The sequence below is a fragment of the Varanus komodoensis genome, unplaced genomic scaffold (genome assembly GCF_004798865.1).
Source record: "Varanus komodoensis strain SLA01 unplaced genomic scaffold, ASM479886v1 scaffold1, whole genome shotgun sequence".
Lineage (NCBI taxonomy): Eukaryota > Metazoa > Chordata > Lepidosauria > Squamata > Varanidae > Varanus > Varanus komodoensis.
In genome coordinates, this window is record NW_025335268.1 from 84483723 (window position 1) to 84502298 (window position 18576).

The 18576-nt window shown below is 40.8% G+C and overlaps 1 protein-coding gene across 3 annotated transcripts; it reads right to left on the reverse strand.

Annotated features, from left to right (window-relative positions):
* Positions 1-466: 466 nt before the first annotated feature.
* Positions 467-16831, reverse strand: NIPA2 (NIPA magnesium transporter 2). 3 transcript variants are annotated; one of them, XM_044433251.1, is made up of 7 exons: positions 16629-16831; positions 5808-5866; positions 4937-5167; positions 4533-4589; positions 3903-3993; positions 2328-2488; positions 467-1409 (listed from the first exon to the last, which is right to left on the reverse strand). In XM_044433251.1, exons 3-7 carry the CDS (start codon positions 5073-5075, stop codon positions 772-774), a joined length of 1086 nt encoding a protein of 361 aa, XP_044289186.1. In that variant the 5' UTR covers positions 5076-5167; positions 5808-5866; positions 16629-16831; the 3' UTR covers positions 467-771. The 3 variants fall into 3 exon arrangements, with proteins under 3 accessions (XP_044289186.1, XP_044289177.1, XP_044289166.1); XM_044433242.1 differs by lacking the exon at positions 5808-5866; XM_044433231.1 differs by lacking the exons at positions 5808-5866; positions 16629-16831 and adding an exon at positions 16462-16573.
* Between the last annotated feature and the right edge of the window lie 1745 nt (positions 16832-18576).

Sequence of the window (18576 nt, forward strand, 5' to 3'; positions counted from 1 at the left end):
TTGCACCAAGTCTACTAGATGTGGCTGTAGCTCTGGGAAGTAGTGGGAGAAACCTCCCTATTCAACCAGAATTCCTAATGGAGAGGATGGAAAGAAAGCGAAGGCAAAGACACCCATTGTGATAATGAAAGGTAGCATCTCCACAAGAGTGATTTTCATGGTGTGTTAACACATCAGGGCAAGCCATGGTTTGAATTCTGATATTCTAATCTTGCCTCTCATGAACTCACTGGGTGACGTTACTGAGTCTTTCATCAGCCTTCACAGAAATGTTTGGTTCACCAACATACTGCGATATTCCTCTTCATCTGAATGAAACTTTAGATGCACTTCAATAAAGGTAATTGGTGTGCCAGATTGAATACTGGTTAAGAACTATTACAGGTACTCAAAACAAGGTCTACATAATTCAGTAAGTGATATAACAACAGTTTCTTAGTGTCAATCAATTGAGCACTCACTCATGCAGAAATAAAGTATTTTATTTGTTAAAATTGTTATTAGTGCAATAAGTCTTAAACCAAAGTTGAATATTTACATGTTCACATGTAACTTAAGCAAAAAAAGTTTTGAGGTCCTTTAGTATTTTTTAAAGGAGGAGTAAGGCAAATAAAAATTCACCACTGTTCTTGGTCCAAGCTAGTCAAACCTAAAAAAAACCACGATTGTCTATACATATTGTTTAAATACATTTGTTTTTGAGAAGAATTCAAAATTTACATTTCACAATGAAACACAGTTACAGACTTGCTCTTTTCTTAAAATGTATTTTTAAGGTGCTGCCAGGTTTCCATTTCGCCTAGAAGATATTCCATCAGTGGACTGAACCTCTCCTACACGGGTTACACTTTCTTCATCATGATTAAAGCGTTCGTATGCATTTGGCAGACAGCCATTTATTCCTCTGTCATCTTTACGTAAAGACACAGGCAAATTTGCTAGGGTGAAGTTGACATCCTTAAAGGCATGCAATAAAAATATTCCCACTATTATAGTGAGGAAGCCACTAAATGTGCCAATAATGTCATCAGCCGCCATGTGCTGCCACTCCTTGAAAAGGATAGCAGAGCAAGTTAGAACAGATGTGGTGAAGAATACATAATAGATTGGTGTCACAATAGAAGTGTTGAATATGTCCAGGGCTCGATTTAAATAGTTGATCTGTGTACTAACACAGATAATAAGGCTTAGCAGCAGAATCCAGGACAAAGGATGTTTTAGCACAGGTTTTCCAGCAAAAAGTTCCTTTATAGCAATGCCCAAGCCTTTTACACAGGAAACAGACAAAGCTCCAATGACTGAGCAGATTGTTATGTACACAAGAATGTTGGTTTGCCCATGTCGTGGTCCCACCACAAATATCATTATCAAGGACACAATGAGAACAAATGTTGCAAAGACCACAAAACCTGCAATATTAAAAGAAATGGCATGCATTAGCTGTGGTTGGCTCAAAGGGAGCAATAAAACACACATTCTAGGAGTAAAAACCCCTAGTAAGCATACTGATCTAAATCAAAGGCATGAAACACAGTGCAGAAACAGCCCTGCTATGCCCAAGTTGCTGATGTAAAATAGCATTTCCCAGCCTGCTGCCTCTCCAGAGGGTTTGAACTACAACTCCTAATATTCCTATTGACCATTCTAGCTGAGGCTGATGAGACTCTAAATCCAAGATACCTAGAGAACACCAGTTGGCAAAGGCTGCTCTACAATTTCTTCTCTACCAGTGCTACTATTTCAGGTAATACAAAACTTTAGCTTGTATATAATTAAGATTCAAACAGTTACTTTGAAGACCTGAGTGGTCACAACAATTTCTACAGCAGATTTATTTCTTGAGAAACTTAATATGTTTAAGAAGAATCCGCAAAACTCAACTTTTCAGAACAATTGTACATGGGATATTGTAAGAATGCCTGCGGGTCTGTCAATGCTATCTGTCAGCTAAATTTATACTGACTCATGATAAAGCTTAGTGAAATGCATTCTAGAACTGTGGATAGTGTTGGGCCTGGTGTGAAGTTGTTCAGCATCATATGATGATGGCAGTAAAGCTATAGAGACCCTACAGAAGGGCAAATCTTGCAGCAAGCTTCAAGGAACATAATAGTCCATTACTTTACCTCGTAAAGCACAAATGTATCCTAATAGCGGTTAGTTCTTAAACAGCTGGAAACTATACCTACATCTAGTTTTCACAGGCTGATATAAAGCTAATTCATCTTAACTATTCACTTCTACAGTCTGCCATTGCACACTATTAAATAAGACATATCTTCTTCTTGTACCCACGGTACTTTATAGTGAAGATCGTATTTGCTCACCTGGATCACCTAACTTGCTGGATATTTCATTCAAAGTTTCTACCGCCTCTTCTTGGGGTGCATGAATGACCATCACTGTTGAACCCAATATACTTAGCAAACAGCCAACTTTTCCATGTAGGTTAAGCTTTTCATTTAAAAAGTATGATGAGAGAATGGCACTGAAACATAAATATAAACCAGAAGTCAAACAGTGCTTTTAATCACTTAGTTCATAATGACTTAGTAACTGGTTACACTAGTTTGTTGTAGATTTGGATTGGTCCATTTTTATATTTTTATAAAAGAGATTTTTATATCCCACCTTGGAAGATCTGACAGGGTCAGAAAGCAGCATATGCATATTCTAAATAAACTGCTTAAGGCCCTTTCAAAGTTTGTTAATTTTTAACCTTTTGAAACTAAAATGATCCAGATCATTCCAAAAGAGAAAATACTGCACCCAGTTACAATTTATACAACTTGTAAAAAGGGTCTAATTTATTCATGTCTACTTCTAAAAAGTATCCAGTGTGTGTAAATTATTTATAAGCAATGGTAAAAGGGGTAAGATATTGTCCGCTACCTTGGAGTTGATAATGTTACAGTAATCTTATTAAGGCAGCAAATAATACTAAAGTATTCAAGAGTGGTAAACCAAAAGCTGCTTGTTGAGTCCTGTAAAACTCAAGAGTTTTGACCTATTCAACTCTCCTTGCACTGGATAACAGAACAAAATGGCCAACCCAATGTTAGTGAAGTAATGTGAACTTGGAAAACATTCCTTATTATACAAATACACAGATGGTTTCTTTCTAATGGCTTCAATTTGGGAAGAAATCTTAGAGGAGAAAACTTGATGAAACTAGTGAATTAGGTCAGTACTGAGTGACTTGCAGGCCAAAAAAATTGGGAGGACAACAACTCCAATCAGCCCCAGTCAGCATAGGCAGCGAAGTATAATGGGACCCTCCAAGTTGCCCACCTCTAATTTAAGTTGGAATTCTGAGCAAACTTACCTGGGAATAAGCCCATTTAATAAGCTGGGCTTACCTAAGTAAACATGCACGAGATTGTGCTGTCAGCATGCAGTATCAGTGAACAGGACAAATGAAGTCAAGAAAAAATACAACAACTAACATAAAAAATAATACATGATTATTTGGATAGCCAGTCTGTAAATGTTTTAAAACATATACAAACAATGGAATTGTCTATGGTTAAGATCGCTAAAGAACTAGGTACTGCCAAAAGGAAGTAATCAAAATGATCTAGTAGACAATTAAAGTTACACACTTCAATTGACAATAAGCAGATGTGCTCAGGATTGCACTACATTTTTAAGGTTATGAAAACTATTAGGATGTGGCATAGCAGGGAAAGTAGGAGGCTGAATAAAGGAATTGTTTGTGGAGAAATTAAAGTGAAAAAATACACTTTAAAGGGTGCTTATTGGCTTGATTGGATGCCTGGCATACAAAAGAAAACATTTCATACAATGTTCTACTGTAATTCATTAATGCAATCACATCTATAACATAGTAACGTTCAATACTTGCTAAAATTAACACAGTTGACTCTTTGAGTATTTCTTACCTTACAAGAACACTGAGAGCTCCTAATGGAGTCACCAATGTAGCTGGTGCAAATGCATAAGCAGCAAAGTTAGCAACTTCACCAGCTCCCACTAAAATTTTAAAAAACAAAAGGATATTAGAAAAAAGAAACTAACCATCTGTGCTGGCAGAGAACATAAAATTGTACCTTCCACAATGTGGAAATCTGCCATCAGCAAAACACAAAGCTAATTCCTCTTTAGCTCAAGAGTGTATTTTGGTTTCTGGTTACTTTTTAAAATTCTCATTACAGTACCACAATACTTCATATAAAGTTCATACTCCTAAGAGAAAAGTCTATAGTTGCCAATATAAGAATCCTTTTTTGATGACCCTCTTTAGAATTAGAACCCATCTAGATTGTAATGATACAAAAGCTAACAGATAGAAAACATCATAAAATATTGTTACTTGTCTCAAGAGCCACATCTGATCCCCTCTCCAGCATGCAGCCTATTCCTTCCTTGGTCTTTTTCCATCCTTCCTATCCCATCATCTAATCTCTTTCACAATGGCACCTTGCCTTACTGGCCCTTCTCAATTACACCATTGTGCCTCATATTTCTATATTTCACAGCTAACAGCCAGTTTTTAGTCTCCAGTTACTTACTTGACAACAGTCCAGCCCACCATAGGTATTCTTTAAGGTATGCATGACCACCTTGTCCTATTTTTTTTAAAAAAGATCAAGTTAGTATGGTACATTAGGGACTTATGTTATAGATTCTCAAAGCTAAATATGCAGGTTTTCTAAAATGTACAGATGCAGAGATGGAATCATGAAAGCTAGAAACTGGCTTAGGGAAAAAATTGGGGGAATTCTTCCTATTCAGTCCTATGTACCAAATTCTATATGAAATCACAGAAAAATTCATAGAAAGAGTTTAGTGTGTGTGTGTACACACAACTTATGTGCCCTACAAAAATATTTAAACAGCCAGTAAAGGTCAGTCAGACTTCATTTAGCATAATTTAATTTGGAAAAATCACTGCTCAACCCAAGCAAAATTTTACCTGCTCTCATTGAGCCCTTCCTGGCAAGCCGAAGGAGACCCTTTTTCTTCAGGATGAAGCTCCCACCAATGAAAAGACTGGAGCTCATTGCGAGTACCAGACCTATGTAGAAATCATATTTTCCACTACTTTCAATCATTTCGTCAGTTGCTGAAGCATTCCAAACTGTCACATTGATCAAGGAACAGAGCTGTTGCCGGTACTTGAGGCAAGGTGATGCCAAACTGAAACCTAAGAGAAAAATATATGTTAGTACAATAAGGCTAATTACAGAGGTACAATCCACATTTACAGCATTCTTTTCAATGGAAGCATCAGCTCCACTCAAAAAAACCATTGGGTACATACAGCCAATGGAACAAGCAGGAAATCTTTAGAGCAAGTTGGCTCCATACATGCTTCAGCATGCCCCCGCAACACCCCAAATAATTGCAGGATCAGCACAAGTATATTACATAATTGGAAGGTGCCATCAATGGCTACCAGCCTTGCTTGCTGTGTGCTGTTAGTGGAGGTTGCATGCCTGTATACACCAGCTGCTGAGAACGATAGCTGAACATTAAGAAAACAAGAACCATGATTACAGAAAAATTACACAACTTCAAGGAGAATGAAGAAAATTAAATTATCAGAGATAAGGCAGACTGCAGCCAAGAAATTGGAAGAAAACTGAAGACTTGGACAGGCAGCAATGAAGGAAATAGAAATTGTTATCAAGCGTAAGAACATTTCACTGGAAACCAAGACCAAGATCATCTACACTACTGCATCCCAAAGCACGATGTATGGCTGTAAAAGCTAGATATTGAAGGAAGTTGACAGGAGAAAAATTGATGTGTTCAAGAGTGCTAGGGGAGAACTTTGTGAATACCTTGGACTGACAGGAAGAAGAACAAGTGGATCCTACATCAAGTCAAGCCAGAACTTAACCTGGAAGCAAAAATGATAAAAATTATTGTATAAAGTTATTGCACTTCAGGCCCATCATGAGAAGGCAAGACTAACTGAAGAATACAATAATACTAGGGAATGTTGAAGGCAGAAGAAGAGGAAGACTAATTGTAAGGTGAAGCAATTCTATAAAGGAAGCCACAGACTTGCATTTATAAGAGCTGAAGAGGGCTGTAATTTTACACGTAACAGGTAATTTTAGAGGGTATTCATTCATAGGTCTACCATAAGTTGGAGATGAAACTAAGTCAACAATTGAGTATACATACCCAAAAGTCAACATTGTTGAACATAACAGAACTTATTTCTGAACCAGCACTGGACTGTGCCATCCAATTTAGGATATACCATACTAGCATTCCTGAAGCTTTTCTATATGAGAAACTCCTTATGTTTTATTTTACATCATAATAGCTAAAGGTGAGATTCAGAGGTTTAAAAAAGGGAGCCAATTCTTTTTCCGAAATCAGTCTTAGGGAAGCCAGCTGTATCAAAGATTTTAACCAATCTATAGCAAGGCAGAATAGGGACTTTATTTTATAAAGAAGCTTGGTGATCGTCATTGTTTTGATAAATATATCTTGCATAAATTAATAAGTAGCCTACTTCTGTAAGAGGAAATTCTAATGTAGCCAAAACAGGACCATTCATATTAGAAGATAGCATGAGGTAGTGACAGATTTTATTTTCCTGGGCTCCAAGATCACCCTTGATGGGGACTGCAGCCAAGAAATTAAAAGATGCTTGCTCCTGGGGGGGGGGGGGGGGAGCCATGGCAAATCTAGACAGCATACTAAAAAGCGGAGACATCACCCTGCCAACAAAAGTGCGTATAGTCAAGGCTATGGTTTTCCCAGTTGCAATGTATGGCTGTGAAAGTTGGACTATAAGGAAGGCTGAGCACCCAAGAATTGAAGCCTTTGAATTGTGGTGCTGGAGGAGACTCCTGCGAGTCCCTTGGACCGTGAGGAGATCAAACTGGTCAGTCCTAGAGGAGATCAACCCTGACTGCTCTTTAGAAGGCCAGATCCTGAAGATGAAACTCAAATACTTTGGCCACCTAACGAGAAGGAAGGACTCCCTGGAGAAGAGCCTAATGCTGGGAACAATAGATGGCAAAGAAGGGGATGGCAGAGAATGAGGTGGCTAGATGGAGTCACTGAGGCAGTTGGTGTGAGGGCAGGTGGAGGGGGATGGTGGAGGGCAGGAAGGCCTGGAGGAATGTTGTCCATGGGGTCACGATGGGTCAGACATGACTTCCTGACTAACAACAACAACGAGGTTCAGGGTAAGCTGAAGGCTTGTAGAACAGCACAAAACCTTGAGGGGGAAAATCCATAGCTCACTGGCCATGGGATGCTAAATGTGTATTTGAGATGGGAGGAAATGGCAAAGGGGTGGCGGGTGGGGAGGGAGAATGGAACAGTGCCTCCTGGAAATGGGTATGGCTAGCTGGCTCAGATTCTGAACCTGCTCAGTTGGAGGTTGCACCAGTTTACACGGAATACAAACTTAGATGTTAGAATTAAATGATCATAAGCAATCCCCATCAGCTTCCTCACTGGCAAAATCCTTTCTGACAGTCTGTAAGGGGCAATTCCAGGCAAATTGCACAGGGAGGAAAGGCACATTACCAGCTAGAAATATCTCGGATGCACAACACACAGAAATCAAGCTACACAAAAGCAGCGACAGGCAATAAAGTATTGTGTTGCCCTGCCACTTCTATAGTCTTAACCATTAGGAAAAGTCATATTTTCACCAACTTCATGCTAGAGTGATTGCAAAACTCAATTCTACATTTATATAAAAAGCTAGAGCTCTAGTTCTGCTAGCTTTTAATTTCAGATAGTTCATATTACAGAATTTCCTAACAGAATCACATGTTCTCTCTTACATATCACTACTGTCCTCATATGATCATATTCACCCATATCATGATGTCTTTAAGAGCTGCGCTGGAGATCCTGCTTGTGTGCTCAGTTGGTCAAATTTGCTAGCTTGATAAACACACAAGACTTCTTGGTTGTAGCCACAAACTTGAGGAAGCCAGTTCCAGTTAATATTTGGTTTTTAAAGCTTGCATTTCCTTAAGTGAATTTCACAATCTAAAGCAGTTCTCATGCTTCTGTTTAGTTGTGTTGACCTTCTATCCTTGCCTATTGATCTGTTATTTATCTTATTTTGTGAGGGCTTAGCCATGGAAAGCAATTACTAAGTACTTGTAGTAGTCACTGATGCATAAAAAATATAGAACATATAAATCATTCTTTGTTTTCAGTCCACAAGCCGTAAAACAATTCAACCATCAAAAGCCAAGTCTGTGTGTGTGCACATGCGTGCGATAGTCTTTCAATATAAATTAGCAGTGACACTCCAATGAGTCAGATAGGTGATTCTCAGATTTAAAATTACAAAGTCGTGCATTTTGAATTCCTTGCACTGCATAAATAAGTATGCTAGTACACTTACATCAAAATGCTAAAATCCTCTGCATGCTGTAGGATTTTTTCTGTCCAAATATGCACAGGATTGTACCTGTCTCCATCAAACTTCATGATAAGCAATCAGCTCATCTCTGTCCGCTACCAAATTCATTCTGAAAATGCATCTTTAAATGCTTGGGTGTGGCTGGGAGAAAAATGAGAGGTGTGCCTTCCTGGCAGTGAGGAGGACATTTCCCAGATTTGCTCAGCAACATTGCACCCAACAAGCAGACTGGAAAGTTGCACACAGAAAAGTATTTTGGCGACAACCATATATTACTCAGAACTTCAAGGTCTGTAATAACTATTTTGAATAAAGCTGTATGTATGGGTTGGTTTTTTTTAAAGACACCACCATTTTGTTCTTATATGGAAGTATCAGTTTGGTAAAGTACATCGTCCACATATATTGGGATTGAATAACTGCTGCAAACAAACTGAAATATCAATATTTATTCTTTAGCTAAATATGGAGGCTTCTAAGTAATCTGATCATTATTTATTTATCTATCTTGCCTTCTCCCTATCAAGGACCTCAAGGCAGATTACATAATTCTCCTCCTCTCAATTTTGTCCTCACAACAAAAACACTTGATAGGTTGGGCTGAGAGTCCGTGACTGGTCCAAAGTTACTCAGCTGCGTAAGTGAGCGGGGATTAGAACCCAGGTTGCCTCAGTCCCAGTCCCACACTCTTAACTACTATACTACACTGGCTCTCCAATTAGACAACTCAGCATTACCTAACTACAATGTAAAAGGGTGTCCTTTATCATTGTCAGAGGAGGACAAAATTCTTTGTTTAACGAGGTGAATCAATGGAATACATATGGGATGTCAAATTTATTAAAATATAGCAATGGACTGTGCTTTTTTGTCCCACGATCCCCAGAACAGGATGTTCATGGACTGATAGAACAATTGGGATATATCCATTGTCAACACTGAACTCAAAATCACATTAATTGTTAAGCTCTGAGTGGAGTTGCTTGCATTTTATGTATTGAGCTTGAAAGTGTTTGGCCAGATGCATATCTGTCCAACATTCCTGCAGACCTAGCGCAAACTATAACTCCAACAGTACAAGCTGAATTAATCTGTGAAGGCACTGGGTGGCTTCACACATAATGACAAGCCATGGCAGAGTCCACCATGGCATGGCTTGTTATTCCATGTGAACCCATCTACAGTGGGGAATTGAGGTAAGGATGGACTCCACAGAACTATGGAAAGAAACGATATTTTATTGTATGGATTCCATGCTTCACCGTGGCCTGTTTGCTCATCTGAACCCAGTTTCCATGTTTCTATGCACTTCCCTCATTTCTGCCAGAGAGTTTCATGGTAAGAGCAGCCATGGATGCAGCACACTCCAACCTGCATTTTACCCAGGTTTGCCCAGTGATTGCTGAGGCGGCTGCAACCACACAGTGCTAGGCTTCTCCACCCTCCCCTGCCGGCACACAGCCTGCACACAGCCTTTCTGATGCCCACTTGGAAATTCAGCTGTCATGGGGCATTACGCCACACTGCCTCCAGAAGCAGCAGCCATGGAGACAGCTGTGCTTGGCCCTCCTGTCTGGCTGCTGTTTACCAGAGCAGTCCTTTGAACTTGCTGTTCCTTTGCTCACTTCTTAGAGGCAGTGTCCTCTTGTGGAAGCTGCCCTACACAAAATGAGCACAGGCGGCACAGACATCACCAGCAGGGCAATTACTTTGAAAAGCCCATGTTTCCTGCTCTGCCCCTATTTTGTCCTTGATGTTCCTCAGTACTGTCAACAAGCCCCTCTGCCCCTATCACATTTCCAACAGTCAGTGGAGAAATTTTCCCAGGCAGGCGCCCATATGTGCTCTCTTGGGAAACTCCCTGGCAGGACATGCTGCCTTCATTCCTGCCAGAGGTGCTGATGCCCTCCATGTACCTTTTCCAGCATGTCCGAGTCCTGTACACAGTGGAGGCATGGACAAATCTGCAGCAAGGGAGGGGCAGGGAGGAGGTGGATATGCTTGCACACAGTGGAGTGCTACACTACAGCAAAAGCACTACTTTAGTGAGCAAGCAGCTGCTTTTTGTCAGCAGTACCCCCCCCCCCCGCAAAAAAAGCTGGTTGAGGCCATACCCAGGGGAGTATGTGAGCCAATGAGGGAGACAGGTGATGGAGGTAGGTGCAGTGCACCTGAGTTTGATTTTCAGCCACAGGGACTAATGGAATACCAGCCACAATTAGGAGGAAAGATAGAGAAATACGGAAAGAATGCAATAGTTTGAACCCAAGACCTAAGGTTAAAAAAACAAAAAACCTACATGGCACAGTAACGGCGCAGCATGGTTTACCATTATGTGTGAATGCATCCCATATTAAGAACATTTATTCCAAGGTCTAGTCCTCAGAGTCACCGTGCTACTTTGTCAAAAACCTCATTGTAATTTTCTAAATAAACTTGATTCAGTATATAACCATGATCAAGGTACAGAAATTGCTGGTCTTACAACACCACTGCAAGCTTTCCTGGGCCTTACACATGAACCAGTTTGCTCATCGCAAGCTAGGGGATCCATGACTTTTTAGATCAATCAATGTGCTTGTGCAGGGTGCCCAAATGCTCCCATGTGGCTCTTCCTGAACAGCTAAACCATGGACTTCCCATCCCTTGCTTGTTTAGCATGATATCCAGATGGGGAATTCTGACTTGTCTCTTCCTTAATGAGTCAAACGCATAAGCTATCAGCAAACCATGACTTATCTTTAGATTGTTTTGGGAGAGCAAGGCAGAATACCCAATACAAACATTACTCCCAACCCCCTCCCCCGAATGGATTGAGGGGCCATGGTTTGGTCACTTCCATCTGTAGAAGCAAAACAAGTGAATAAACAACATGCACCTACACACTTACTTGAATACCTAAGTCCGGCTTCTCTGAATTCCTGGTTTATTGTAATGTGAAAACTGGGTTACTATTTTGTCTTGGGATGAGTTGTCCTGACTCCTGCCATTCTTTATCTTTCAGAACAGCAAACTAGACTGGTACTCAGAGAGGGAACTTCTGTATAGGTTAAGTATTCCTCTAGAAACAGGCATACAGACAGTGTAATGGTTGTGAGTGATATATCAATTTTCTTCTTTGTAAGCTTTACAACAAAGCTTACAAAGTTGACCACAGTGTAACACTACTATTCCAGGAAGATAAAAGTCACTTCCTCAAGGTAAGAGAGTATCTTGTTTTGCAAGCCTTTTATGCAAGCCTTCCTACATTCTGTGCAACACACAGTTGTTAAATACAGTCTCATACAGTCTTTCTAAAATGAGGACAGCTATGTTACCCACATTTTATGATAGGTAGAAAGGCATTTTTCTACCTATCAGTTTGGTATGTGATCTCTATAATAAATACCCTTACCTTGGTGACATTTTACAGACATTTCTTCAAGCCATTTGTCTTCCATTTCACTAATCAAATGGACTACACTGAAAAATAAAGGATGTCAACCTGAACTCTGCAGAGTAACTTCATACCATGCTCCCCTGCTTCTTCGTCTTCATCATCATCATCCTCTTTTTTAGATTGTGAGCATGTGGGTAGAGTACATGAGTGTGCTCTCCCGTGTTTCTCTTTTTATAGAATATATAAAATAATGTAACTGTTAAGTTTTTTGGTTAGAAACAATACGTTCTGAATTACATATGCTGCCATTTCAGCACAATAAGGCCCTGTTTGTACATATCTCTGAGAGCCTCAAACTCATGTACTCCCTCACCTTTTTTGGTACGGAAGAGGATACTGAAAGCTGTCACTTTAGAACGAACTAGAATTCCCTGTTATATCTGAATCTGGGGAACTAATTTAAACTCTAGTTAGTGAACAAACTTGGATAAACTATGTTTTGAAACCAGCTTGTATGAAAAAACTATTTCAGCTAACCAGAGTACCCCAAGTTCAAATATAAAGTCTGATTATTTTAAAACTGAGTGAAGAATGTTCAATTTCTCCCTCTGATACACAAGTTTGGAAGCCCAAACACAACTCCATGTAATAATAAGCCATGGTTTGGCATTACACCTAATCTAGTTCATTGTACCACATTTGTGCATTTCATAGGATGTTACTGTTAATTTATTTGCTCAACCATTGTTTACTTTTTCTTTATGAATTAGCTGAAGCCACTAGTGGCAAACATATGCTGCTTCCCTGGTGAATAACTGAGCAACTACAGGGCCTGCTGTTGTTAGTTACATGCCTGATGGCATGATCAGCTTCAGTAAAGCTTAGGTTTCAAAAACAAATTTTGGGTCTGCTTTTTACTTGCCAGTTAAAGTATAATTACGATTTCAAGTATATCTGCAATCACCTTTGTGAATTAACCTTTTCTTAACTGTTAGAACACTGGAGACTGTAGTCATTCCTACATACTGGTCATCAACTGAATATTTATTTAGCCCAATATGCTCACTAATCCACACCACCTCACAGCTTTCACTTGTGCAGCAAATAGAGTTTCTGTCTTATTGAGAATATAGATCACCAAATAGCTTGACTGGCTTGGCACTAAACTATGCTACATTTACCTTTACAGTACAGGGAGAATGGTATCATTCCATTGGTTGCAAATGTAAAAAATGTAGTAGGTATATACTAAAATAGCACTGAAACATGAGGCAATTTTATCTTGCTAGTGTATGCAGCCTCGTCAATGTGCGCTGGTAATGTTATGGGGGTTGGAGAAGGTCTGCAGCTCAGTGAGGCAGGCAATAAACTAAAGTACTTATGCAACAGCTGTAGAATTTCCACACTGACTGTCCACACCCAGTCATGTACTCTGGCTGTAGCATCTGGTGCCACTAGTAGTTCTTCTGTCCCACTAAGGGAGGGAGGCCTTAGTAGGAATAAATCATGAAAAAGAGCTGTGGAACAAGAAGAGCTGCATCTCTTCAGCTCTACAACCTCTATCCAGCACTCTGTGTCCACAAGCTACCCTCACTCTTCAAGGCTTTCTGATATGCAGGTCTGCCTACCCATCACACTTGTTCCTCAGCCTTTCCTCTTCAACTTTCCCTGCCACATAGTAGCTGCCTCTCTGTCCTTGGCCCTGTTCTGTCTCTGCTCACCAGCCTTGAAAGGAGGTCCTTTCTCCAGCCTCCTCTAGGATGTCAGCTTGACTCTCCCCTCTCTTGTTCTCTCTTGGCAGCAAGTTCATATAGGAAAGGCAGAAGGCTGATTCTGGAGCTTTGGCCTTGTGATACAACTCAGTCTGGATTGTGTAATGATGGTCTGTGCTGATTCAATTATAGATCATGGCTTGGTGACAAGCATGTGCAAGACCAGTATACATTAACATAATTCTTGGTATTTCCCAGGTATATGGGCTCTAATGCTTTATTGATGACCTTGACCCAAGTGTGTAAGGTGCTTGGAAGGGGAACCAAGTTTGCAGGTCAGGTTTGTGGGAGGGTCCCAGCTTTTGGCAAGTTTGAAGATCATACTGAGTTGGATTAGCCAATGGCCTGACTCAGTATAAGGCAGCTACCTGTAATAGTATGCAGGAACTGTTTAGCAGTTACTGAAACTGTCTCTATCATAAAGAAATGTGAATCTGCTTTTTTGTCAAATGGGGAGGAGGGACTAAATGGCATCCCACCGATAAATATTTGCCTATGTACAAGCAATAGATATGCATTTTTAGTAATGTGACAATAATTGTACTGGTATGTGCCATTTTTGTGTTCCTTTGGTCATTTTGTGAGGCCAGGTCATCCCACTGGCATATCAACTTCACACTGGTATATGCATTTAAAGTATTTCATAGCATTGACATACAGTAATGGACTATTAAAATATGACCTTTGTTCACTGATAATGCAATTAGATGCAGAGTTATCTATGAATGACTCATAAACTGTACGCAATACACCTAACATACATTTCTACCTAGGAAAGTTAATATTTTCTACTAGAATCTTTCATTCTAACAGGTTATATGGGCCTACAAAATTGACAACATGTAAATACTAAATTTTAAAAATAAAGATATCTAGATACATCACAGTTTTCAGGCAAAAACTGGGTGGTAAAGTTTTTCAAACCAGGCTTCCAAAATTATCTTTGTCTGTTGAATTTTATATCACTAGCAGCCATAGCATTCATTGTGAACAACTGCATCATCCATGTTGACCTTGTCCTCAGTACCAACACTGCCTTACCAGATTTCTATGAAGGTGTTAAGAATACTGGACCCCTAGACATTCTCACGGAACATACATCATAAAAAGCAGAATGTTAGCATTAACAGTAGCTAGCAACACCTTTCTTTGTAAGCATCTTTCTTCCTTCACCTCAGTTCTCTAAAAAGGGTGCTTAAAAGTGTTAAATAAGCAGCAATGAGCAGAGGTTAATTATTATTATTAATAATGGTGGTCAATAAAGCTTAGAGTTTCAGGTTTACCCGCTCAAATTTATCTAGTGGCTTCATAAGATGTCAATTCCCTAACACTGTTATTTGCTCTTCCTCACCCCTTTTTAGCTTCTATGACATTAGCCCATCTATTCAGTTAAGCATCTGCACAGCCAACCTGGTACCTTCCAGATGTATTGGTCTGCAAATCTCTTCTTCCTAACTAGAATAGACAACTGCTGAGAATGATGGGACTTGCAGTCCAACACTGTTGCTGGGCACCAGGTTGGAGAAAGCCACATCAAAAGTGATAAGGAAAAACCAAGTACAGACAAGATACAACTTTAGCCCTACTACTTGGAACTGTCTGCTCAGTAGCATTTCACTTAAAAGTTTTCACAACTCTGAAGCAGAACAAAGTGACTATTCTTGACAAATTATGGAAACTGATGCCTCATACTGATCAATGCCTCATACTATTTTATGGCAAATATTGTATTTTATCCTCATTCAACAGCTTGAACAGTAAGCTTGCATGACAGTTTTAAGTTGTGCTCTCAGATTTAGCTGCAACACACCACTGGGCAAAATAAAGACACACAGACCCTACCAGAACTGTCAGGTTTCCATGATTTCCATTAAGAGTACTAGCTTAGCGTTTTTAAAAATATATATTGTACTTCAGCTGCACACAACTTTTGACTTTATTGAAACAAAGCACCTTTTGTTTGGCTATGTTACAGAATTATAGAAAGTCCTTCATTACTATGTCACATGACATTGTTTCCATAAGGCCTATCACAAAGGACCCTGGGACCATTATTATTAAAATCTCCACAACAAACTGCTATTTGTCCACAGTATTGCATTTTCACAGTCATGCCATATGACACTTTGGAAAAAAGAATATTTTTCCTACTCCAAATCAACTATTATGTGAGCATAAAGTGGATTCAAGCTCACTTCCTCAAGTCATTTACATCAGGTTGGAGTATGATCTCCAATATTTTCAAGCTCACTTCCTCAAGTCATTTACATCAGGTTGGAGTATGAACTCCAATATTTTCAAGCTCACTTCCTCAAGTCATTTACATCAGGTTGGAGTATGAACTCCAATATTAAGTGATTAAAATTACAGATGTTAAGTAGAAGCTCCTGGAACTGATCTTTTTCAGTCCTATAATTTGCAAAAGTTGTTGTTTTTTAAATCATTGTTTTATAAAATTAATTAGTAATACTACTGCAAGCCACCAAAAAAACTTTTGACTTGGCAGCACAGCAATGAAGTGGAATCAGGTGCTCATTACAATAAATACATTTCTTTTCTAAAATATCAGTTGTAATTCCTCTTCAGCAACACTAAAAATTAGCACACTAACATCTACAAGTACCTATGCATGTTTGCTCAAAACAGGCCCCACTATGTTTAATGGAGCCTACTTCTGGGCAAGCGCATATAGGATTGCACCTAAGGTGTTACAACAAACCACCCGAGAGAATCTGCTGCCTCCTGAAATATCAACGGATTAAATCAATTGGGGGGGGGTGGTCTTTAAAGATACCATATGATTCTCAGTGTTAGCCCACCTAGCCACCCGTTTACGTGCCCACCCCATGCTTCTCTGTTTTAAAGCCCAGTGCTAATAATAAACTGCAGCCGCGGAAAGCAATCGAGAACGTGAAAAGCCACATAAGTGCAACCTGAAGCTCGAGGTGAAGGGGGCAAGCAGGCGGGCGGGCGGGCAGGCAAGCCGGGCGGCTCTAAGCTATGCGGCGCCACCCTCATGAGTTCCGGCTTCGCTTTTCCCGTGGCCGGACGCGCTGGGGGACCGAGGAAAGAATCGCCCGCCTCAGGCCCAGTAAGTTACCCGCGGCGGCGGCGGCGCCTCTTCCTCACATCCTGGTCGCCCGGAGCGGAGCCGCGGCCGGCGCGGCGGAATGCGGAGGAGGGCGAGGGGAAGGGGAAGAGAAGGGGCCTTGCCAAACACGCGCCGTCGCCATGGAGAGCCCCCCCCCCCCCAGGAGGCGCCTTCGCCCTGCGCCTCCGTCCGCGAGTCCCGGCCCCGGTGGACAGGCGCAACTCTTGCCGACTTTCTCCGTCTCTCCTCTTTGGCACCCACGAGCCGGAAAAGGCGGAGCGGCGGAGCAAATGGCGGAAGCCTCCCGGCGAGGGTGGGTCACGTGATCCCTGCCGCTCCTCCTGCCCCTTCCCGAATGTCGAACGGCGGATTTGCAGGTGGGTTTCTCGGCGCGTTGGATTACGACTCACAGCATCCCCCGGCCAGCATGGGCATTGTAATCCACCACATCCGGAAGGCACTGCTTTGGGGAAGGCTGCTTTTACGACCCTTCTAGAATGGTTCCTAGGATGGATTCACCCTATAGAACGCTTCATGGGATTGTAATCCACCCATAGGATTCTGTCCAATTTACCACTAAACCAGCGCTGGGCAGAAGAGAGCTCAAGATATACTGACAGAGCTCTGCATGTTTCAACTCTTAGTTGCCTGATTGCCCCCACCCCGCCGAATTATTTTGAAAAGAGAGAGGTGGAGGAGAAAAAACAAGTAGGTTTTTTGTGGAAGGACAGTGAGCTCAATTCAACTCTGATGCTAGGAATAAATCTGTGGGCTCAGAATGCTTTAATTATAAATGTATGTCTTCCAGTTGGTGGATCTCAGGGTTCTGGTCAAACAGACTGTAGTTCTTGGAAGTCTGAAGTCTGTCAGTCCCTATTGTATTGACATAGGCAGGTTTGAACTCCTTATGGAAACACCGTTTCATTGCAATCCTTTGCTTAGAAATTCCACTGTGTTCAAAAGGGTTTATATTCTAGGAAATTGTGTATGGGATTGCAGCTTTGGAATTGAGCCCCTGCATGTTTACTCAGAAATTTTCTTTCGCAGTGTTCAAACTGCAGTTCTATGCATACTAACTTCAAAGGCAGTTGATTTTTTTTTAACCCCAGGGAAGCATTTTCAGGGTAAGATAGTTACTCTCTGTTGATTTCAGCCTGGTGTGTGCTGAAATGGCCTTTATGTCACTATGTTGTCATTTTAGGTAGTGCTGGTGCTTGATCACAGAATAATTGATGTTGACTGATAATGCATGTATTTCCAGAGAAATTCAGAGATTGTGCATTCTCTGCCTCGAGGCTTCTGCTATTGCTTTTTGTCTGGGCAAAGTCTAATTCCTAAGGGCAGAGTTCATTTGAAAAATAGGTACCTGCAGTTAGGCACTGATTCAAATGTAAGATAATGGAAACGTTAGCCTGAAGGGTTTCAAATCTCATTAAAGAAAGAGGTACTAGAAAGAAACTAGCTCCTTTCTCAGGTGAAATTAAACCACAGTATCAGCATGTACATAAACAGAAGCACATAGGAAGAGGCGGGCTGGATCAGACCAAGGATCCATTGGGTCTGTCTACTCCAGTAATCTGTTCACAGTGTCCCACCAGCTTTCCATGAAAAACAGAAATAGTTCAGCTATCCTTCTTAGCCGTGCAGGGGGAAGGCAGGTAATGCCAGGTCCCCAAAATGGCAGGCATTGTCACCACTCCCATGTTCCCTGAAAGGATTTAGGAGAAACCAAGAAGGGGATTAAGGAAAGTGGGGAAATGGAATTTAACAGGAAGAAGAAAATTGGAGGAAACAAGAGGAATAATTTGGTACCATTTAAGCAAAGTCTGAACTAAAGAAAAAGAGGGGGGTGGAGTCTGATAATTAATTTATCCACAAGTGGGTGATTAGGGCAGAGGTGTTGAATCCTACCCCCCCTTGGGTTCAATCAGGCCCTTTAGGGTTTCCCAAAGGCCCT